Here is a 24,777-nt window from a genome sequence, read left to right as displayed (position 1 = left end):
GTCAAGGCTGAGCATATGGGAAGGGAAATGGCAAAGCCGTGAGGAATGGTGTCTGACACATGTTTTAGGTGCCAGTCAATACTTTACTTGATAAGAGTGTTGAAAACTTGTACAGAAAAAAAAAATCTGGTGCACATACCAACCCAGATAAACTTTCCTGCTAAGGAACAGACTTAATTTCTTGTTATGAAAATAATAATTGAATTATATATTTTTACATGTTTCTTCTTTTTTTAGAACTACCTAATCATCTATCTAAAATCTATAATGTATCCACTAGCTCTTTTCAACAAGCACAATGAGCAGTGGACTAGTCTATGGGTCAACGCCCTTTCCTAAGGACTGCAACCCTTTCCAGTAGCATCTGTGTCAAGTGACAACAGCCAGAACTCATAACTCCTAGCTCAGAGGCAGGATCCCGAAATAAAAAAAAAACGTTTGGTTTGTGACAGGGGTTTAAGGATGGCAGTGCTTTCCAGTAGAATTTATGTCAGGTGAGCGACAACAGCCAGAATTCAAACTCAAAACTTCTAGGTCTAGAGGCAGGGCCACTAACCCCTGGATTGCACACACTACTTCCAGTTGAACATGCAAAAGATCTGAGTCCATGTGCAGTGGATTTTGGGACACACTGCAGCATCGGCATTCAAAGTCTTACACAAAGAAAATAAACTAACCATACTGCCAGCGGATTACCCAAAATGCAATGTCCGCCATGTGTCGACATGTCCAAATAAGGCCATGAATGGCATATAACACAGAACAATCCAGACAGAAAGTCATCCAAAGACCTGATAAGAAAAACCAAAGAAAACAGACCTTAGGAAAAGCAATTAATTTCTTAATTCTGCTAGCAACTGAGTCCAAGGCAAAACCAATTCAATTCCACAGTTCTTGAACATTCTAAAAGCAAAAAAAGGACTTGGTTACACCTATTACTGAGGAATAAATAAGATATGAATACATCCTTCTACTCTAGCGAGAATTTAAAACAAAGGCTATTAAATATAAAAGGCTCTACATTTCTATTTGAAATTTTTCTTCTAAAAGAGCCACACCTTACGCATGTTAAAGAACCCACCACCCTTATCGAAAAGAGCAGGGGTCCTTCTTAGTTTGAGTGGATCAAACCTACAGTCTGGTCTCCAGGTTGACATCTCGAAAAAGGTGATAGTCATCTGTTATGTCAATTCTTAAGTAGTAAAATGGTAAAATAAATCTCAATGAATAAGATAAAATAAATAAATAAAACCTGAAGACAAAAACCAACAAATCGAACTATTGTGGCCCAAGCAGTGACATGTTGGCAGTTTCCTTTGATTTAATAATGACTTAGACCAAACACTGGTGTGACTAATTGCATGTGTTAATTAGATGTCAGATTGGTGTACTGGCTTCTTTCAAGAAAGTCTTTAGATGCAGCTATCAGTGTAAAACATTGGGGACTGAGCCAGTTACTGACCCAGTTATACATCCTACAGAATGAGTTAAAAAAGAAGTTTCAACAACTCCTGTCGGAAGACATTGGTCATCAGAACATTGGGGCGTCGGAATTTACAAGTAGGGGCGTGGGAACATAGGGGCATTAAGGAGCTCTGGGTGTCGGAACAGAGGGCGTCGGAACACGGGTGTCAGATCATTGGGCATCAGAAGATTGGGCATCAGAACATAGGGGTGCGGGAACATAGGGGTGTCAGAACATTGGGATGTCAGAACATTCGGGCATTGGAATACATAGACATCGGAACATAGGGGTATCAGAAAAAAGGGGTGTTGGAACTATGGACATCGGAAGACTTGGAACATATGTGTGTCGGAACATAGGTGTGTAGGAACATTAGGTATGTCGGAACATATGTGTGTTGAAACTTACGCGTGTCGGAACATACATGTGTCGGAACATACGTGTGTCGGAACATATGTGTGTAGGAACATATATATATATAGGTGTGTTGGAACACATGTGTGTCGAAACTTAAACTTACGTGCGTCTGAACATACGTGTGTCTGAACATACGTGTGTCTGAACATACGTGTGTCTGAACATACGTGTGTCTGAACATACGTGTGTCGGAACATACGTGTGTCGGAACATACGTGTGTCGGAACATATATAGTAGGAGTACCCAGCCGATCCTTTGCAGGAGTTACAACAATCACAACATGGAGTCCTGCCAAACAACCTCCACATGTAGATATTATCTAAAACCTTTGAGTTCAAAATCACTGGAGTATGGTTTTAATTTCTTTAATGACCTTGCCAGATTCATACCTTTGGGTGCCGTGTCTTGAGACGAAACATGCCTCTGAACTTCATGTCTTGACTCTGTCAATGTCACTTTCAAGGTCTCAAAGGTTTTATCTGTTCATGGTGTTTGGTGGCAAAGTCACTACAGCAGAGCGTAAATCAAATCTAATCCACACAATGTTGTTTTTTCTGTAAACACACGCATGAGTGTTCTACTTGAGACTGTACAGTCGTCATTGTTGATAAGGTTATAGAAGTCAACTCAAAACCACATTGTTTTGTGATAAAACACAAAAGAATGTTCCAACTGAGATTCAGTGGGGTTATTCTTGTTGACAAGGTTATGCAAGTCACTTTTTGTTTAAACAAATTCCTGAGCAACAAAATTTCACAAAGAATATGTACTAAACCTACTCTGAACAGTTCAGTGATACATTATGTTATAGGTCACAAAGGTTTCTAAGCAAAAACATTCTAGATAATCTAAGAAGTAAGGGTTCTCCTATTGAACTTGGAAGCAGTACTGGTACATTAATTTTGATACTAATTAGTGGGACTGGAACCAGACTTTCTTTTACCACTTTTATACTTGCGATTCATACATCTATTCAATACAATGACATCATACAGTACGTATTCCAATACCCAGTTTACTGCAGAAGAAGTATTTTGTATATACAATATAAAAACTTACAGCATCTTAAGCCAAACGTATAGCAAACACATTCCAACCCTTACCCTCTCCTTCCCATGTATGGTTGTACATTGACTAGTGCACCCTGCTTATTAAGGCACCCACCAAGCACCACTGTCATCTCTCTCTACACCCCAGCAAACTCAGGGCAGATATTTACTGGTCTCCTCAAGATACTGTAAATGCAGAAACTTTTGCGGTGGTATAATGTTCGCAGTTTTTGTGGTGGCCGCTTTGCCGCAAACTTAAAACCACCATGAATATTTTTCCATGGCAGTACGAGACTATAGTGTATGGTGCTACCGCGAACTTACAACCACTACGAAAAGTCCTTTTTCCTGCTACCGTGAAAGTGAATCCACGTAAACAATTACAGTATACACTGTACATATTCAGATATCCTCTTTACTACAGAACAATATTCCCACCCTTCCCCTGTCCTTCCCCTGTATGGTTGTATGTTGACTGGTGCACCCTTCAAGGGCCACTGTCATCTCTCTCTACACACCAGCAAACTAGGGGCAGATACTAGTAGTATTTACTGGTCTCCTCAAGATAAAGCCAGTCTGCCTGTCTTCCTTTGTTACAAACATGCTGCAAAACTGCTTTTGATCAGGAGATGTTCTCTGACAGGCAGGCAGGCTGCTACAGACCTCTGCTCAGATGGGGAGAGCAGATAACTTCTACTTAGTTAACCTGGGTATAATGAGGCATAATGAGGTACATGTAGGTGGAATTGCTGATGTGACTTGTGTGGTACTGACATATACCGGGAATTTCAGTTCGTCAGGATTTAATTTCGCGGTAGCAAGAAAATGGCATGAATGTATTAGGAATGTTTTTTCCTGAGCTTAAAATGACATATTCAACAAGGAAAATCAACAATATGTGATCCCAAAGTCTAAACAATGAGTGGGACGGAAAAAAATTAACAGCCCTCATTTAGCTAGATCATGGTGATAAGCCTGATTACTGTCAATTCTAAAAGACTCCTTCTATTTTCACTTTATTGAAATTGCAGACAACGTATTCTATGTCTCCAATCTCAAAATTACATCATATGATATTTACTAATTTAGCAAAATTAAAGGCGTATCACGTTAACTAGGATGACACAGGGGCTACTGCTTGTCACCTTGCCAGAAGCCACCTGGTTTCCACCCCTTCTGGAGTCAGAAGAAAATTCACAACACATGAAGGATTATCAAAATCAGGGCTGTCTCCATGACCCCTACTTTGCTCCCAAAATTGATGTGAAACGAACTGAAAATGTTCTTTCCTTTGGCTTTGGACTTACATGTGTGTGTATTTAACCAGGAAAATCAACAACACGGCTCCCAAACAATGAGTAGTGGGACAGAAAAAAAATTAAGTTGGAGACAGCCCTGATCAGAAAATGATGCACATCTCTGGAGCCAGTGGCTTGTTGCCATGGCAACAGGTGACCCTGAAGTGGCAACCTCTCAGGGGGTCACCTGGTTTGACTTAAGACAGACCTTTGGACTGAATCTATCTTTAATTGTAGGCTAAAAACCAGGTCAGCTAAATCAGTGCTCACTGTTAACAAGTCTGCAGATTTATTTGAACCATCTAGGTGGTTGTAAATCAGGTTGCATCACAAGATGAAACCATGGATGCAAGAAAGATTTTAACATCCTTGGTGAAACTACAAGAAAGATGATTTGACCTTGATGATGAAAAAAATGGCACAATGTATACAATGCCAAGGTCTTATGTAAAACGGTTGTACGAATATTCTCAAGATTACATCACGAGGTGAAACCAAGGAGGTTAGAACAATTCTAACCTCCTTGGTGAAACTACAGGAAAGATTAAACTTGACCTTGATAAGAAAAAAGGTACAATGTATACAATGCCAAGGTCTCATGTAAAACAGCTGTACAAGTATCCTAAAGATTGCATCACAAGGTGAGACCAAGGAGGCTAGAAACATTTCAACCTCCTTGGTGAAACTACAGGAAAGATGACTTGACCTTGATAAGAAAAAAGGGTACAATGTATAAAATGCCAAGGTCTTATGTAAACTAGTTGTACAAGTATTCTAAAGATTGCATCACAAGGTGAAGCCAAGGAGGTTAGAAAATCTTAACCTCCTTGTGGAAACTACAGGAAAGATAACTTGAACTTGATAAGAAAAAAGAGTAAAATGCCAAGGTCAAACCTTACACTATCTCATGTAAAACAGCTGTATTCTAAAGGCTGTATCATATTCGCAAGGTGACACTATAGGAAAGATAACTAGAAATTGATGGGGGAAAAGAACATAATGCCAAGGCCAGACCTTGCTGTATCAGTATAAACATGACCTCCATTAACACCACCTCTTGTATAGGCTGGTTCTTGACCCTACCAGTAAACACACACCTTGGTCCTTTGATGAAAAGCCTTGGGTCCCCTTCTTCTTTCTCTCCAAAGCAAGCAGATGTAGCTGTCGCTGTCGTGGCATATTTGACTTTGATTTAGCTGCTTAGCACATTTTTCTGGAGGTCCACATCTACTTGAGGACTGTAGATCTAGTACATTTTTGTAACAAAATTGCTACAATTTTGTAACAAGTAAATGTTTGGGTCTTAGCTGTTTTTGACATTTTCGTTAGGCTTTTTATTTTTGTGCCATTTTCTTCAAAAACAGCCAGAGCCTATATATCCTTTGCTTTGAGACTACAAATGACCCTCCTAAACAACTGGAAGGCTCAAGAACTTCACATCTTTGTGTTGAAGTTACCCCCCTCCTCAGACACACCCTACAGACAGACACTCCCAGAGTAATCATAACAGCTCCCTGCTGGCAGGAAAGAATCAATTATCCCCTGCTTATCAACACTGGACTAATCCTTTCCAGAGATCAGACTTGGCAGTGAAGTTTGTGTTTTAATCCTTTTTTAATCCGCAGACAGACAGACAGATAGATACGCACACAGACTAACCAACTTCCTTGTCAGGGTCTCCTAGATCATGGTTTTAGTTGGTTGATTCATTGATTCATTCTTTCATTCATTCTTTCCCTTGTAGTGACTAGTACTTGTGACACATAGGGTAGCAAGTTTCCTTGTTTCAGAGGCTATACTTTTACTTTTGCAAGCTTGGGGCAACTACTCAAACACAGAACCCATTTTTAATTTCATGGCCCTTCAGGTTGAAGAATGAAACAAAGACCTTTTTCAGGCTCTCACAAGTAAAATAAAAAATGATGATGATGATGATGATGAATTGAGAATTTGACCATCAGAGTTTGATTTAATTTTTCTTCAATATTTAAATTTAGTTAGAGAACAACAAAATGTTCCCATGAGTTCAGTTCAGTAGTGATGAATTTGCACGAATTTGGACAGTTACTACATAATTGTATTTATCTTCTTGCTATAAAAAGCTCCTTGAGGGAACATAACATATGTCAGATTTTTTTAAGTTCAAAGGACTTTGATACTGGCATGAAAACAGTCTGATGAACTTGATTTAAAACAGTAACAATCCCAAGTGAGCCTTGAATTGCTTTCAACTTTAGCTCCACTGGCCTCTGATCTCCTTACATAAACATCCAAACACTGTCACTTGCCACCCACTTGTAACACTATTCAGAGACAATTCACACCTTGCTGTAATGCTTGCCATTTGGTAGATACTAGTAATCTCGCATGGCTTCAATTGATGAACACTACTCAGAGACAATTCACACCTTGTTGTGAAGTTTACCATTTGGTAGATAATCTCGCATGGCTTCAATTGATGAACACTATTCAGAGACAATATATTCACACCTTGTTGTTACGTTTACCATTTGGTTTATCATCTTGTTCAGTTCAGTTGATGAATACTATTCAGAGACAGTTAACACCTTGTTGCAATGATAACTATTTGGTAGCTAAACTTGTAGAGCTTCCATTTACTGAAAACTATTCAGAGGCAATTCACACCTTGTTGTCAAATTTACCATTTGGTAGATAATCTTGCATGGCTTCAATTGATGAGCACTATTCAAAGACAATTCACACCGTGTTGCAAAGATAACCATTTGGTAGATAATCTCACATGGCTTCAATTGATGAACAAGTGTTCAAAGACAATTCACACCTTGTTGTGAAGTTTACCATTAGACCCTAATCTTGTAAAGCTTCAATTGATGAACCTCTCTCATCAAGGAGGTTAAAAAATCACCTTTTCTTAACCTCACTGCTCTCATGTAAACTAGAAAAGTAAAAAGGAGATGGAAAGGAACAGACTTTCCTTTCCCTATACAGTGTATCCAGAATCTGTTGTCTGTATCTGTAGCAAGCAAAAACATTGAGCTATAGGTTACTACAGACAAGGAGGTTGAAAAAAAGGAATTCTTTTTAACCTCCTTGCTACAGAGGATGTTACCCCAGGCTACTCAGTTTGAAGAAGGAAGGAATCTCTGTCTTGGGTTTTGCTGACAACTGCTTGCCACTACTGCCATTAGTTTCTCATCAGTTTGTCATCTACTGACAGTAGCCTGTTGCACTGTTTATTCAGTGTTCCTTGAGGAAAACCAAACTTCACTGTGTCCAACTTGTCTCTTGACTCAGGACTCCTTTCCTCTATTTGGACCCCTCTAACCAACCATATAAAAACAGTCTAAACTGTAATTATCCAGTTTTACCTGACCAAAGACGATGCTCTTGTTCCTGCACAACAATTTCAAACATAGCTATTCAGTCCAAAGCCTATTGGCCTGAACAAATGAATCATTATGCGTAAAATTTGCAAGACAGAAAGAAACCCTGGGTAGCAGCAACATGGGTAAATAGAATAGATAAAATGGGAGTGTGAGAGGTTTTTGTAACAAAGGAACATTTTCTAAAGTGGCGCGTTGGTACACCCGATCCCTCGATCTCGGAAGTTAAGCAACGCGCGGTCCGGACAGTGCTTGGATGGGGGACCAACCAAGGACGTCCGGATTGCTGTAGCCTCACGAAGCTTTCAACGAAATCGTCTTCCGGGAGGGACGTAAAACGGGGGTCCCGTGCTCGAGGAGGTGCCTCGACCACGTTAATCAGCCTCATTACTCAACACATTGGGTACCTGCCTATGGCACTGGCTGCAAATACACCCGATATTATTATTATTATTATTATTATTATAAAGAAAAGCCAAGAAGCTAAACAAGGAAGAAAAACATCTACACCATGTCTGTCTCCAGGACTGGGTCCCTCCATTCCTTGGATGGAAATTTTCTTGTTGGGATGGACGAAAATTTCACCCTGTCCATCCCAATAATCTGAACCTCCTAAACATAAAATTGATACTAGTAAATTAAAATGTCAAAAATATCTCTGTGTCATGGGCTTCCAATGTGTATGGTGGGAAAAAATCTAAAGCTTGGTAGAGGATTAGTCTCCCTATGTATGTACTAACATTTATAAAGATTAGTCCCTCTATATATGTATCTACTACTAACATTTATAAAGATTAGTCACCCATATATGTATCTACTAACATTTACACATGTCGGCATCCTAAAATAATCTCCTGAAAAAATACCACAACAAAAAAGGTGAGGAAGCAAAAGGAAACGAAAGCAAATAAACAGTGAAAAATTCGGCACATCCTTTTCCCTAAAGGCTGTATGACGCCTGAGATCCTCCTTACACAAGATCAAAGGCTTGACATGATCACTTTAACACATCTAAGGATTAGTTCCCTCTATGTATTTACTAACATTTTTCATGATCACCCTAAAATTAAATACCAACACAAAAGACTGCATTACAAAGTAAAAGGGCTCTAAAACTTCAACTGCAAAGAGCAGAAAATCTCTTTCTCCCAAAGGCAGTTGGGATTACTCTCCAAGCAGAGGTTGAGTCGCGTAGATAAAGTAGTAGTCAGAAAAATTACACTGGCGCTCCTCGTAGGAGGAGCTACTACTACATCTATGCGACTCAACCTCTACTTGAGTAGTTGGGTTATGTTGAGCAGAGGTCTGACATGTGAGAGTCCCCAATACAACAACTTGAACAAGGGACTGAATTCTAACATCGCTTTTGGACCAAGGATTTGTAACCCCCCATGTATCCACTAACATTTACATTCATCATCCTCACAAAATCCCCTGACAAAATATGATCCCCTAACAACCAAAGCAAGTGGTAGAAAATTCAGCCTGACCTTCCCACTGAAGGTTAACCCTCTCTCAGCACATATTTGGGCACTCCCCCCTCCCCCCACATGTACAGGAATGAGTTCACACCCCCGCTGAGGGGGGATCACATAAAAACACTGGATTAATGACTGACAGATGAAGGGGAGGACTACATGTAGTAAAGGAGGTTGAAAGACCTCCTTGATGTAGCAAAACTGTTTCATTGAATTTAGATGCCATAAAAAATAGATACAGTTAGTAGCATTTTGTGTTAATAACTATTGTCACATATCAGCTAGGTAGCTGCCTAGTGTCCACATTGTATTGTACTTGCGGACCGACGGCGAGGCATTAAGAAAGAGTACAAAATAGAGAGCCCCATAAAAACAACTTCTAAAAAAAGTTTAAAAAAAAAAAACGGAGCCTAACCTCTGCTTAGCCTGGTATCCAAACCCCAGCCCGATCTCAAGTATCTATCGTGCAGAACGAAACACGAAAGATATTTGAGGTTGGGGTATGGTATCCAGGCTAAACCTCTGCTTTGAGAGTAGCTGGTGTCAATCTCATAAGTAGTTTACGATTACTCTCCAAGCAGAGGTTGATAGGGAATATTGTGACCTTTTTCTTATATGCCATCTTTTTCTGTCAGCTATCTAGTGGTAGGGTGACCTGAGAGAAAAAGACGGCATATAAGAAAAAGGTCACGATTTTCCCCATCGACCTCTGCTTGAAGAGTAGTCCAAACAAGTGCTTGTGAAGTAGTCTCCTCTGTAGTTACTGCTTTTTTTTGTCTGGAGTCCAGCCATGTTCGCTGTGGTCTGCTCCCGAAGGTCCCTATCCAACATTGTCAGTTTGAATTTTGAGTAGAAAACATACATGTAGAGTGGGGTTAGCAGTCACTGGGTGTAGCTGGTATCAGAAGTAGTTTACTAGTGAGTTAGAGTAGAAAACATACATGTAGGGAGAGGTTAACAGTCCCTAAAGTCTAACTGGTATCAGGAGCAGTTCACAGTAGTCCAAACAAGTGCTTGTGAAGTGGTAAGTCTAGACTGGAGACTCCAGGCCAGGGCGGAGACCTGAGGTGGTGATAACAGCTGTCAGGAGCGCTGGTGATGGACAGGGAACAAGGGGGTCTCTTCCTCAGAAGTTCCTGTATCATTCCTGGTTCCTTATAGATCAGGTACAGGATGATGTATCAAGGACTTCTCCAACCAAACCAAGGCAAAGTTGCAACCTTTGCCAAGCTCATTCAGATAATTTCCTTATTATGCCTTTATGGAATGAAAACCATGACAAATATCAATTTTACTCTCCAAGCAGAGGTTTGGCTTCAGCAGTTTTTTACTTGTTTTACTTTAAGCATTTTTGTGTTCTATTCTTCACATGCACCAACCAAACAAAGAACTACAGCACAAAATAGAATGTCCTATAAAGATGTCCATAATAACTTTAAAAACAGCCAGAACCAAACCTCTGCTTGGAGAGTCATGATAACAGCTGTCAGGAGCGCTCCTGGTGCACGGGGAACAAGACGGTCTCTTCCTGTATCATTCCTGGTTCCTCATAGCCGGAGTACCACCATCCTGGTAGTGACCGCTGGCTCAATACTAAAAGTGTGTCAAAAACAGCCAGAACCAAACCTCTGCTTGGAGAGTCATGATAACAGCTGTCAGGATCGCTGATGAAGGACAGGGAACAAGAGGGGCTCTTCCTGTATCATTCCTGTTTCATTCCTGGTGCAAGGTAATATATCAAGGTCATCTCCAACCAGACTTAGCAGGTCAAAATCAGAACGTTTTCCAAGCTCATTAGTTGGCCTTTATGCAATGAAAAATGGGAGCGGACGTACCAAGAACCAACTAACAAAATTGGCGGAGCCTAAACATACAAAGAGTTTAACTTTAACTCTTCCAGCCTGAAATCTGACTTCATCTGAGTGATGCCAGTTGGCAGGTTTGCAGGAAATACGATGTCTGATAACATTATTTGAGGATAAATTCTATTCTGTGAAGCTTTGTTTGGTACACAAGACCCAAGCAAGCCTGATTCCCTTTCTTTGTGACTTTTGACCCCGTGATCAGTTAAGTTTGTCAGATCTGATTATGAGGCAGGGTACATGAGGGTCGAAACAGTTTACAGACAACTGCACACACACTTGGAAATCAAGAAGTTCAACTTGTTGTGATTATTTATATGAACATGGGCCTCGCTTGCAGGCTTCTAGCAGCACAGGCTTTTTTAATGTATGGGTGGAGCTGGTTTGTGATTTTGAACATGGGCTATTCTCTCATACTGGGAGAGGGAGTTTCCAATAGAAAATCAAGCTCTTCAAAGAATCTGCAGGACCCAAACACTTAAATCTCTCCTTGCGTCAACTAGAGTGGTGAACTGAACAAATCTTGACCAAAATGGGAAACCTTTATCCTTTCCTTACCCGAAAAGTCTCCAGATTGGGCAAAAATTTTCACAGAAAAGAAGGATTTTCAAGGATTTAACTGGCACTTTAATTGCATTCCAATTTCGAGCCCTCTGTTGCGCAAGGTAACTCTTACATCCTTAAGAATGTGTATTGTAAATGGTACAGATGTTGGCTATCCATTTTTGATGGAAGGAGATGACAGTGGTTGAGACTTCCTGTGTTTACATGCAGTGTGTCAGTCTTGGCCTGGGAACACCAGCACTTTGGGCTCAGGCCCAAGAGGTCCTGGGTTCGAAACCTGCCATGTCACCGATCTTGTGCTCTTGGGAAAGGCACTTTCCTAACTTCACTCAGGTAAAAAATGAGCACCCAGCTTTGGCTAGGGCCGTCCCTTGGATACGACGTTAAATGGAGATCCCACATTTGGGGAGAGCCACACCTCACGCACATGAAAGAACCCACCACACCTTTTGAAAAAGAGAGTTAGGGGCATGCCCTGGTGTGTGATGGTGCAAATCCTTCTGTCTTAAGTTTGTGATTCACTACAAATCACCCAGACTCCGTCAGAATCAGTCACCAATGGAGATCCATATCAAACCAAACCAAACCAAACCTGGCCTGCCTTAATCTCCAAGCAGACCCTACGGTAGCATAAGATAGTATCTAAAGCTGGCCACGCTCCTCCACAGCGTCCTTTAACCCTCTCAACACGTCATAAATTTTTTTCCTGTATACCATATACGACATATAATTTCAGTCTATACAGGTGTCAATTAGTACTTTTTGTGTATTATTATTACAGCAGTTATGTAAGGAGTAGATTAGCAAAACTATATATTGCTGGAAAGCTCACAGAATGGCCTTTCCAAAACAAGCAAAATAAATATCATACCATCAATCTGAGGACAGCAATCGTCATGGAAACCACTCAAAAACACATTGCATCACTCCCAAAAAAAGTTTCACAAAAGAAAACATTTGGCTAGGGGCTGAGTTTTTTGTGTCATTTATCATAAAACTATGTAGAAATTCTCAACCATATATACACAATGCTGGTATGCTGTTAGAATGACCAAAAACTAAAAATCAAAGCATGATTTCAAATAAGTTCAGTGTTGACAAACAAATGTTACCCCAATAAACAGTTGTGCCCCCCTCCCCACACCTGTAGTTGTACTATTAAAATAATGAATATGCCTTGTGCTAAATGGCAAATTATTTTTTCTGGATGTTCTCCACATATCAGGGAGTCAAATAAATCCATTTACTATGACTTGGGTAGAGAGACAGGTATCAGAGTATATAAAATGTCAATTTGGACCAGTGACCTATCTGACCTGACCTGGACCTCCTTCTGCCCCAAGAAAAACAACAAGGAAGCATGCATGTAGAACTCATTAGACACGGTGATATCAGCTCATTTGATCTCAACAAAAACAGCTGGGTGTTTGCCTTGCTGTCCCTCAAGGATTTCCCTGTCATCACTCCTGTAAGCCTCCAACAAATTTATCCACCAAACTGTCTCCATTTCTGCAAAATTTACTAAATAAACCTGTAGAAAACTGAAGCCAAAACACACGCTGGAGGCCTCAGAAACAGGGCTCAAATGCTAGATCCCTTCTGGTTGGTCAAAGATACAAGCATCCTGATTGGCAGACTATGCCAAATTTCCCATTTCACAGTAGTCAGTTTGAATTTCCCGCCGGAATTAAACCTGAAGCCACGATCGTGGCTTCTCGTGTCCTATGGGAAAGCCATGATAGTGGCTTCTCGTGCTGAGAGGGTTAATTAGATCCACGCCCCGGGCCCACTGAGCATAGCGGGGCGCCTTTTCGTGTTTACCAAGTCTTTGTGTCCTGGGTAACCTGGGTACGAGTGTAACTTTTCCGCGCAAAGCATGCTGGGGGAAGCGATATAAACCTGGGAAGGAGAAACGCGCTGACCGTAGCAAACTCCCTTCCGTGACATAACTCCCCTCTCGGCAATCTAGAGGGGTAATCTAACACTCTCGCAACGCCACCAAATTAGGTACATTTTAAAGTTCCCTTTGATATAACGTATCACCATTGTGGCAACATTTTACCCCCGAAATAGTAAACTTTCGTCTTGTTTTCGCCTCGGTAACTGTAGAAAACGCTAGCTAACTGGGGTACAGTCTCACGTTGTATAGAGACGCACAGAATGGTCACACAACTTACGATTTGCTAAGGTAATTGAGACAAACATAAAGCAAAACAAAATGACAGATGTGGATTCCATATAGTTTTATTTCTGTATTGGTTGAGCCCACAATCTAAACCTATGGCTTCTTCGCGGCGCTGGGTACGAGCGTGAAAGCTGGCAGAGGAGTGAAGCCGGCTTAGGAGTGTGTTTAGCTACTGGGGACATGGCAAATGTACATCTCTTGGCTGACTACACTCCTTGGCCAGTTTGGTACTATTTTATGCAATTGTAGGATCTGCTTGGAGATTAGGCCTGCCTGCTTGCCTGCAACAGCTGGGTGGGAGGGTGTTCCAAACCACTTGGCATTGGACTGACAATGGCTTTGACCTTCCCAGCAGGAAGTTGAAACCACAGATGTGATGTAACCAACGTCTTAAGAAGACTGGGGGTTTGTTCTTGGGTCGTGTTTCCTTGCCAAGATAGTGTTGGACACACTTCCTACAGCATTGTGTGTGGGGGGAGAAAAGTTGTGTGAAGACAAGTTTCTGTCAGTCAATACAGTTGTTTTCATGCACTTTTTTTCTTTTTTTTTGAAAGTATTATGAAAGCAGTCAAACAATTGTTTTGGTGCACTTTTTTTCTAGGAGCGCCAGAGTTTATTTTTTGTGGGAGCACTGATTCACAATTTTCAACAAGGGCAAAATATGCCATTTCTATGCGACTATGATCTCCCCCAACATTTGGGAACCTGGCCCATGTTGAAAACAAATGCCAGCACTCCTAGAACTTAGTAGAAGATCTCTGATTGAGGCTAGTCCATCTCCACGTCTTTCACCTTGTCGGAATTTCAGAAAGTCATCCATAAAATCTGGTTTGTTTCTTCTTATCGCAGGGAAGAGTGACTCAGTTTTACAGGCATGACAAGTTTCTGTACTATTTATTTTTCTAACCCAACTTCCTGTGTAGATCTACTTCACTACAAGTTATGGGTGTGACCCTGTTTCTTAGAACATATATACTGTAGGTTCCACTCCAGGAACTTTAGAGCATAGGTTCCACTCAAAAATAGGTATATTGGTCCTGCTACAGAAACTTAAGAATATATAGGTTCCACCATTCCATTCCAGGAACATTAGAACATATACTATTAGGTTCCACTCTGGGAACTTTAGAACATACAGGTTCCACTCAAATCCAGGAACTTAGAACATAGGTTCCACTTCAGGAACTTAAGAACATAGGTTCTACTCCTGGAACTTTAGAACATAGATTCTACTCCAGGAACTGAGGACCTTGCCTGCTGATGAGTAGGTACGCAGAATGGTCAACTGGCTATTCATGGTCCCTTACTTAGATTAGTTTTTTCATTGACTGGCTGGCATATACTATGATATTGCAGGTGTAACATACCAGCTATAGTCTGAACAACCTATGATACCTAACCTTTGCATGTCAAGCTATTTATATAATACATGTAATAAGGATGCATTTACTTGTGACTATTTGGACTCATGACTGTACATTGGACCAGCTATTTCCTACAACCACTTGAGTGGGAAACCTTTCTTGTTGACGTAAACACGGTCACACACGTAGTTTTCACATGCCTGTGATTCTCCTGACCAGTTAAAAACAAGCCAGTTGTTACAAAAACAGGAATCGCTACAATTGTGGTACATCCTGCCTGGCGGAAGAACAACAGGCCCTTTTTTTAAACTTACAAAAATAGCTTGGCAAGAAACTTGGCAACGTTAGCAATGCAGTCAAACCTGTCAATAGTGAAAACTATATAAAATAGAAAGCCCGACAAAAATGCCTAAAAAAACGTCAAGAAACAACTGGAGCCGAACCTCTGCTTGGAGAGTAGGCTAGGTCGGCAGGCCACTAGTTTTCTTATAATAATCTACAGTACTGGTACTACTTCTAACATGAGATCACTTGAATGACAGACAATCTCAATAATATTAGGGTCTAACTCACCAGTAGACTCTATTAAATAAAGAGCCAAGGAGTTGGCTTGTGTTGGCCCTGGAAAGTCCGGCATCCAGGCTAAACATGGGTCAAATCTTGATATCTTGTCTGGTAAGCTCTAAGCTTGGTTACCAATTATCGTGATGGCACTCAAGTCTTGTATGTGTTCACAATAAATGGAAGGTGCTTACATGTTTGGGTTACATTCTATTTGTTTGGGTACTGATTCCTAGGTGATTAACCTATGGGAGATCCTGGTTAGTCTATGTTCACTCCTAGTCTTAGTTCTACAGTCGCAAGTTGAGTTCTACATGTGCACTAAAAAGACTCTTATACATCAACCCAACACAAACTGATGAACCTTACCATATTTATATTGCAACACATCAAAAAACAATGACAACCCTTCTAGTTGCATACAAGTCTGAGCAAGATTCGAACACCCAACCTCCATGTCCACCAAACAGGGTAGTTGAACCCTATAGCAAGCATACTACTAGTACTACAGTCATGTTTTGCAATTCATATTAAAGGTATGGTTCTCCTCAAAGAAAGGACCTCAGCTTAAATGCAAAAAAAGGAAAAATTCAAGGGATGGCAACCCCTTCCAGTAGCATGCATGTAAGTCTGGCTAGCTGGATTCAAACTCATGACCTCCAAGTCGACTCTTTGACTCATGTTGAGCTGAGTAAGAGGAAGACCACAGCGGCGCTGTTTCCTATACTTAGAGGAAGCGACGGGATGTTGGGCAACGCTGAGGAGGAAATCCCATGATCCTCTCTGCTTGGAGGACTTCCCATCCAAATCCTTGTGACAATGACTTGTCAATACTTCTTCATCATCATCATCATCTATTGATGTGTATCAGTTGGGACCAAGCTAGTAGTACATATTTCACTGCATAAAATCCTCTCAAGCATTACTTTTGCTAAGTTCTCATCTTTTGCTACCTAACATTCAATTCCATGTGTCTTTGACTTGAGTATCAGTTTAAGTCAAACTTCTGCAATTTACTCACCCTATTGGATTCCACAGGGGAAGGGACAAAACTATTTCCTGCTTGGATCAAAAGCACTGCCCAGCAATCATTCCTACCACTGTTACACGTGCAGCAATTTCGAATGATTGTTTCACATCAATAGCTATTGCTCTTCGACCCTTCTTGGTCAGCTAAAGCCTCATAATATGTAGACTTCATAATATGTTTGTAAAGAAATCTTGAATACCTGACTTTTTGTTTGTAGACAAAATGAACTTTTGACTTGAGTTTCATCACAATTTTTCAGTCTTGAGTAAGTCATTTATTCATTATGTTTATTCTAGTCAAATTGATACCCAATACTTAATCTTGCTAGTAAGCAACTGTATATATCTAATATACTGGATAATGTGGATGTCAAAGAGCTGCGTCTCTCCACAGTGCACAACCAATCATGACGTATTCCAAGTTGTTTAAACATAGGACCCAGCTGAAGGATTCTAGTCTCAACAGAGAAGTTTTCTAAGGTCACAGACTTAGTTGCCACGGCAACAAGGTCAAGGTCAGCCCTGATGCTGTGACCTTGCTCAGCCCTGTCTCACGGCATTGAAAGGAACATTCAGACCTCTTAGGGCAGTTTTCTTACATAATCTCATTAATCATTCCAAGGAGCAGCTCCAAGACGTGACAGCTGTCGTCTTAAAGACATTCTTTAAGTGTCTCATTATGTTCCATCTGTTCAGACTAATAAGATTTCTTCTTCCTTGAGGTGATTAGAGACGGACTGGAGAGGTCAGATATTCTGGTTGCCAACAACAGATCCGACCTTGAAGACGGGAGATTAGAACATGTACAAGGTCGAGACACAGCGGGAGATGTGGCACTTTTCTGAGTCGTGTTGGAGACGTTTTTGTTTGAGGGAAGAAAAGAAGCTCTGGTAGTAGTATTATGTAATCTGGGAACTATTTCTCACCAAGGTCATCATTTGTCTAAAACCTGAATGTTGGATTTCGAGGGAGTCTCTTACGACCATTTTACAGAACTTAAGTTTTAAAAGTATAAACATCTCTTGTTCCTCTTACCATGTCTTCAGCTTTATTTGTCCATGTCATTGTGAGTGCAGATGTGTGTGTATTTGAGGTAGGGGTGTGAGTTTATATATTATATATGTATGGGGAGGTGTATCTATACAGGTTTTCATTTGACATCACCTGCGCCATGTTGGATTACAGCATACGTCTGTAAACCACACGAAGATGCTACTGCTTAATTCAATTACCTGCCAACATGGTCGTCCGAGGATTCAAATTATGATTAGTAGGACGTCAATGAAAAGCCTGTACAGTAGGCCTTGACATTCGCCATGAGTCTGGTTGGGGCATCGCCAAGGAAAAGGCAAAATTCAATTCAATTGGAATTTTTGGAAGCCAAGGATCATTTAAACTGTGAAACCTGCCATTTTTATAAGTTATTGAAAAATATATATGAGGATCTGCATGCTCTTTTACGTAGGCGTAGGCAGCCTATTTCATTTCCCGTAATTCGTAGGGAAAACCATCTTATCTGCGTAATTCGTAGCGAGGACAGCAAATTTAGTGTAACACGTAGCGTAATACGTATATAGCGTAATACGTAGGGGGTCCTTCTGAATTCAGCGTAAATCGTTGTTGGGACCCCCCATGCAGACCCTCATATTCTTGTTCAGATTTTTTCACCGTGGACTGGAGTAAACTTTTTGTCTCTGGTCCTTCTGGAGACTATCTTGCTTGCCAGTTTTAGTTTCTGTTTCAGCATCTTATATTGAAATTCTAAATTCTATTAGTCATGCACATATACATCCTTTATGTAGGTAACACTAGATAATCTTCATTTGTAATTCTATATATTTTCTTACATTCCCAGTATGTTGAAAGCCATGTGAGAATGTGTACTGTGGGCCTCTACGTCTAAACAAGTAATTCATCCTCTAAATCTTGTTCAAATATGCTCTGTCACTACAGAGTAGAGACTGTCTGTATCCCTGATTTATACAACATTCCCAACTTTAGGCCACACAAAACTATTTCCTTGGTTTAAGACATAAAATAGTCAAAGAGGTCAGGATTATAAAATGAAAGCAGAGCCTGTGAGGATAGCTTGAGACTGACTACATTCACTGACCTTGAAACTCTCTGTGCCAAAGTACAGAATTTCCCCTCAGTTTCTGTTTTCATGTCATTTCCCATTTCCTTGATTTTCAGGCATATAAAACTGAAATCAAGCTCAAGATAAAAATAGAGCCTTTTAAAAAAATTCTTTATGGTATGACTACATTATAATACTCCTTGAAACTGTGTGTACAGAATTTCCCTTCAAACTGTACTGTTTTCAAGTCATTTCATTTTTTTCAGACATATAAAAAGCAAAATCAAGCCCAAGATAAAAATAGAGAAAACTTGATAATGACTACATTCACTCCTTGAAACTAGTACAGACTTTTCCCTTTCCCTTTTTCTTTCCAAATTTGTGAAATACTGCTACAAATTACCTTGCTTAGTTGCTGTGGCGTAAGCAGTTGTTAAAACAGCTGTTCTATCATGACAGTGCTAAGTGCCTCACACATACATGATAATGAGTGGAATTGAGTGTTAACGATCTAAAAATTGCCTGGGAACTTTAAGCTTGTTATAACCTAAATTTATATTAGCCTCAACCCACGGCCTCTGTGCCCTTAAAAGTAAAAGGGGCAGGAAAGGGTAATTGGAATGTGAAAAGGTTGAGCCCGAACTTAAACCTGGCTTAGCAGTGAGGAATGCTATTTCACTTCTGGATTCAGGTAATGATTAGAATTTAAAACAGGTGTTTGATTTTGACCTTTGTGACAAACAAATAAGAAAACCAGCTTTATTGACATGATGACAGTGACTTTCGGATGCTCAGCTATAATTGAATAGCCTGGTATCCAGTCGTAATATAGCTCCCGAGACTCTTCTGTCCTCTCCGCAAATAAAGACTCCGGAGCTATAATACGGCTGGATACCAGGCTAATAATTAAACTGCAAAGTCTGTCATTGAAAAAAGTTGGGTCATTGAAACAACAGAGACAATAAATGTTTGGCATTGAGAGGAAAAAATGTCAGGTTTAAAAAGGTTAAACAACAGAGACAGCAGTGTTTGACACTGAAAAAAATATTGTTTGAAATGGAAGAAAATTGTTGGATTTAATAAGACATTGGAACAACAGAGACAATAGTGTTTGGCATTGAGAGAGAAGTTTTGGTTTAAGAAGACACTAAAACAACAGAGACAATTCAGTGTTTGACACTGAAAAAAATACCGTTTGAAATTGAAGAAAATTGTTGGGTTTCATAAGACATTGCAACAACATGGACACTACTGTTTGGCATTGAGAGAAAAACCCAAGGAAAAAGGACAGATTCCGTATGTCTGTGTTATGATTACCACATTCCATAGGGATTGGGGGTTAAATCCAACCTTGGTGGAACTCTCTCCTTAAATCCTTGGACTATCTAGGGAGACTTTTCTTTAACATCATCCTACCTTTCTTGAAGTAAAATCTGTTCCTTAAGCTCTTTTATATCGAGATTCGTGCAAGTTACTTAACATTAATTTTTTTTTATCAATCTCTCAAAATTAAAAATCTCTAAATCTCTTGGAAAAAAATATCTAACACACTGTTCTACTTCTAAGTTCTAGGCACGACTGCCGAGAGACACATTGTTTCATCGGATAAGAATGTGAAGCCAATGTAGAGGATCTACAGCATCAAAACCTCTGCTCGTAAAAGAACCCAGCACACCTATTGAGAAGACAAGGAGTGACCCAGTGTGCTTGGCTGAAGACACAAGCCATAGCATTGCTGCATAATGCACCAAGTAGCCTGATTAAATCTCGCTTATACATAAAGCAGCATGCCCAACATCAGGCTGGCCTAGAAGGCGGAGGGGCCAGTTTATATATACAGCCCTGCAAAGCAAAGTTTGTGTCTCACAAACTATGCACCAAGGAGGTTTCATGAAAAAAGGAGCTTTGATAAAACCGATTGCACCAATAGCAAAGTTTGCAAAGTTAGACACACGGTTGCCCGCTTTCCCTGACGTCACACAATACATATGCTCACATTTCTGAGCAGCATTTTAAGTGGCAGCTTAACAAGTGTAAGAGGAGAGAAAGTTATTGTAAGTAATCGGGACTTAGCCTGTGTAAGAAGCCGTGAAACTTTTCAAGTGTACAACTTGTTTACAGAGTTCTGCCTCGCTGATAGTGAATATAAACACCAACCACCAAGTGATATAGATAGCCTTACACAGCTTCTAAACAACTCATTTGGGATACACAGACTGGCTGTACTGTTTACAAGTTGCAGAACAAACTTTCTACAAGGACACTTGTGAAAAACATTTATCTAAACTTCTAAATCTTAAATCTATCTAAATCTTAGATACCAGTTATTGTGAAATACTCTATTAAAATTACAAGTTGGGACATAAAATATTGCATGTCACTCTTATCCATCGTTATGTCCTGTCTACAAAATATCTGGAGAGCTTTGTGTGACCTTCTGTGCACCAAGGGCAGAGGTTGACCTTCAAAAAATGTCCTCAATGTCAAACAAGGCTCAGGAGAACCGTTATTCCCAGAAGCAACAGGGACGTCTGACCAGCCTGCCCCCCTCCCTCATTAGGCTTGGGTCACTGACTCACTGTTCTATTCTAAATAGGGCCTAGCTAGGCAGTTTGTAAGAACGAAAAGTATCACAGCGTGACACTATGATAAGTATGACTATGATAATAAAGGGGAAAAAATACAGGCACCAAATATCAATCACTCAATCGCAACTGGATATGATTTTGGAAATGGTCAGACGTTTCAGATAACAAATTACAATTACGTTATCAGTTACACCTAAGAGACCTTGTTAGAGAGCAGCTAGGTTTAATAAATTATATCCTAACTATGAATTGATATGCAAAAAGATGAATACAATTTTAAGAGGACAAAGAATGAACACACACACACACAAAATGTGGGAAAAAACAGCCAGCCATTGAACATAATTTGTGTGTTTTCCTGTCATAAACACTTTTCTTTTTCTTTCTGCAAATAGCCCTGCTAGCCTGGTTTTGAATAGCCTGGATACCATACCCCAACCTCAAAAATATCTTTGATACTTTGAGAAATCGGGCTAGAGTTTGGAAACCAGGCTAGGTTTTGAAACGTGACCCTAGCATAACATGAGGCCTTGTTGTGAGAAATGGATGCAGGATGTGTCACTGTTTGACATATCTGTGTCAGAGCACATTCCCTCATCAATCTTCATCAAGGATGAAACTACTGTCTTTTCTCTGTCATCTGCGGTGCCTACTATCAATTGGCAATCTTGGGTGAAATCTACCATACATGTGAGCACTACATGTACTACATGTATGTAGCTCAAAGTCAAAGAATTTTGAAGAAAAACAGAAAGGGGAGTGTGTGGTAGTGGCTACCCTGCATGATACTAGATAGTATTGAGATTGGGACGAGGTCTGGTATCCAGGCTACAGGTCAACCCAACTGGAAAGTCTGGAACCAGTGGAAGTAAATCTCCATTTTTTATCCAGTTGGTAGAGATTGAATTGTATCTGAATTTCAACACTCACTCTCCGGTTTAACGTTCAACTGGATAAAAAAGGGAAGATTCTGAATATTGCTAACCTGGATGTCTAACATTCATGTAACAGAAAGGAGTAAACTAAAGCCAGAAAAAGATAGCCTCTATATGGCTGTAAGACATGAAGACAGTACACAATAGCAAGCCCAATAAAACACCTAACCAAATGTAAAAAAAACAGCTGGAGCCAAATCTCTGCTTGGAGAATAAGCATCTATAAAATACTCGTCATTGAGCAAATAAACACTGTCTTTTGTCCATCATTTGTGATGCTATAAAGAATAATTGACAACCATGATTCATGAATCAAGGAAATCAATCACACATGTATTTTATGGCCAAAGGAAAAGGAGAACCCCTATCCTTGATAATGTCACTGATATGCCCCAATTATGTAACACAATAGGCAACAAATTCCCCCTTCACAATGACGCACTGTCAGGTCACCTATTCCAAGAATCTTTTGTGTAGGAAAAACCACAACAAAAGACGGATGACAAACACACAGCATATCACTCAAGTATTCTTTTACTTCACCAGACCATCATAGACAAACTTCCCAAACTCCCTAGAATCTCTTGTGTAGACATATTCAAGAAAAATAAAACTGATAACAAAAGATGCATGACAACAAAATACAGCTTTCCAAGATAAATAAAACGTAATGTAATGTACTAATGGAACGAAAAATGAAATACCAAATCAATCAAGTATTTCTTTGGACTTCTTTTTAAACCATCCCTGACTTTACCAACAGTGAGCTAATCCTAACCTTCTGTGTAGCTCTATCAAAGACAAATAAAACTGACAACAAAGACAAACTATAAATTTAAACAAACAGCAACCAATTAAAGTACAGTAGTCCACCCCAGGCTTGCAGGGCATAGAAGGGTCAGACCCAGTTCAGCACTGAAAAGCTCTCAGCCATCAAAATTGGTTGACCGCCCTTGACACAATGTAAACATAGGCTGCTGGCAGGACCTAGCCCCTAATTGAATTGTAATATATAGCTTGTCCTTCTATGCTTTTTCTCTGTATACTGTATACTGTGCTGGCATCAACTGAAGGCAATGTAAAAAGTGAACCCTTTTGAGATTGCAGAAATTTGACAATTTGAACTTTAAGAGAGTCACCCATGGTCATCTTTATTTGACGTAACATTCTACATTTAATGAACCTTTAATTTGCAGGTATGTCTACTTTCCAAAATTTTAAAAGACAGTCATCATTTTCTTAATAAAAAATTATGACTAGCTAAAGTCTAGTTCTACTCCACTCCATAAAATCCTGTTCAGAATTATTCAACAGATGGAATCATTCAAACTTTTGACTCATCAAAGCTGAGTGACAAATCCTAATCAAGACTGATCATGATTTGTTTAGTCTCAAAATTCTTCAGGAATTAACTCACAGACGTACTTCTGCACTGTCTACAATTATGGAGAAATGCAAGAAAAAGTCTGAATAGTTACAAAAAATGAGACAGAAGTTTAGAAAAGCAGACCTCCCTTTGACATCTGATCCCTCAGATTACCTCAACTCCAAACATCTGTGATGATGAGCTCTTTATCTGTGTCATCTGCTAGTCATTAATGATTAAAAACCCTCCATTTTCTACTACCACAACCCAAAGTGTAGATGAACTCTTAAAACACCACAAACTACAGTAACCCTTTCCACAACTCTACCAAAACGAACACTCCACGCATATCCAACCTACAAACTTTCATAAACACTTGGAATGGAGAGGACAGAAGAGACTCGGGAGCTATAATCTATGGATACCAGGCAATTACCACAAGCCTTGTGGCATGTACTCCTAAAACACCACAAACTACAGTAAACCCCTTTCCACAACTCTACCAAAACGAACACTCCACGCATATCCAACCTACAAACTTTCATAAACAGTCTCACAACTTGTCTACGCATAATCCAAGTTACCATCCCCAGCTTTCCCAAACCATCTGTGGAACGACTACACTACTCAAAAGATTCCCCCTGAAATTACTACTTGGATCTGAAAAGTGATGTACTCACCAAAGGACAGCAGAAGTAGAACAGTGTTGAGCAGCATCCTGTGAATCGGGTTAGCCCTGCAGACTGTACTGTACGTTGTGTGTGAGTTCCTTACTCCTGTGTGCCTGGCAGTCAAATGAGCTCCCAGCCAGGAGGCGGGCCAACCCAGCTCCACTCAGCTATACCCAGGAGGCATTGCTAGAGGAAGCATATGGAAATAGTTTCCTCTGACATCCTGTGACACACACCACGGTGGGGGATTATCCACTCCTGCCTGGCTTTGAAGCCCCTGCCTTTATTTGGGGATACAAAAGGGGGGGATTCAGTTGTGACCAGGGGGTAAGGTGGGGCTAGTCTCTGATGTGTAGCCTTTTTATTGTAATAGCCCATTATGATCAATTATGTGTTATAGCCCCCATAGTAGGCTTCTTGGGGGCTTATGATGCTTTTTTTGTATGGTGTGAATTATAAATTCACTTTCACAGCTGTTTTATTTCGCGGTTTAAGCTTTAAT

The 24,777-nt window shown here is 40.1% G+C and overlaps 1 protein-coding gene across 1 annotated transcript in view; it reads right to left on the bottom strand.

The window, feature by feature from the left end:
• The window catches only part of LOC118424657, a 33,490-nt gene extending 9,113 nt beyond the window's left edge, over nucleotides 1-24,377 (bottom strand). The window contains exon 1 of the mRNA XM_035833314.1: nucleotides 24,285-24,377. Within this exon, the coding sequence (XP_035689207.1) occupies nucleotides 24,285-24,321 (37 nt within the window). The 5' untranslated portion in view covers nucleotides 24,322-24,377. The remainder of the gene's footprint in view (nucleotides 1-24,284) is intronic.
• Nucleotides 24,378-24,777: the final 400 nt, after the last annotated feature.

This window comes from Branchiostoma floridae, chromosome 10 (assembly GCF_000003815.2).
Source record: "Branchiostoma floridae strain S238N-H82 chromosome 10, Bfl_VNyyK, whole genome shotgun sequence".
Lineage (NCBI taxonomy): Eukaryota > Metazoa > Chordata > Leptocardii > Amphioxiformes > Branchiostomatidae > Branchiostoma > Branchiostoma floridae.
Note: the sequence above shows the minus strand (reverse complement) of the source record. Positions and strands in the feature narration are given on the sequence as shown.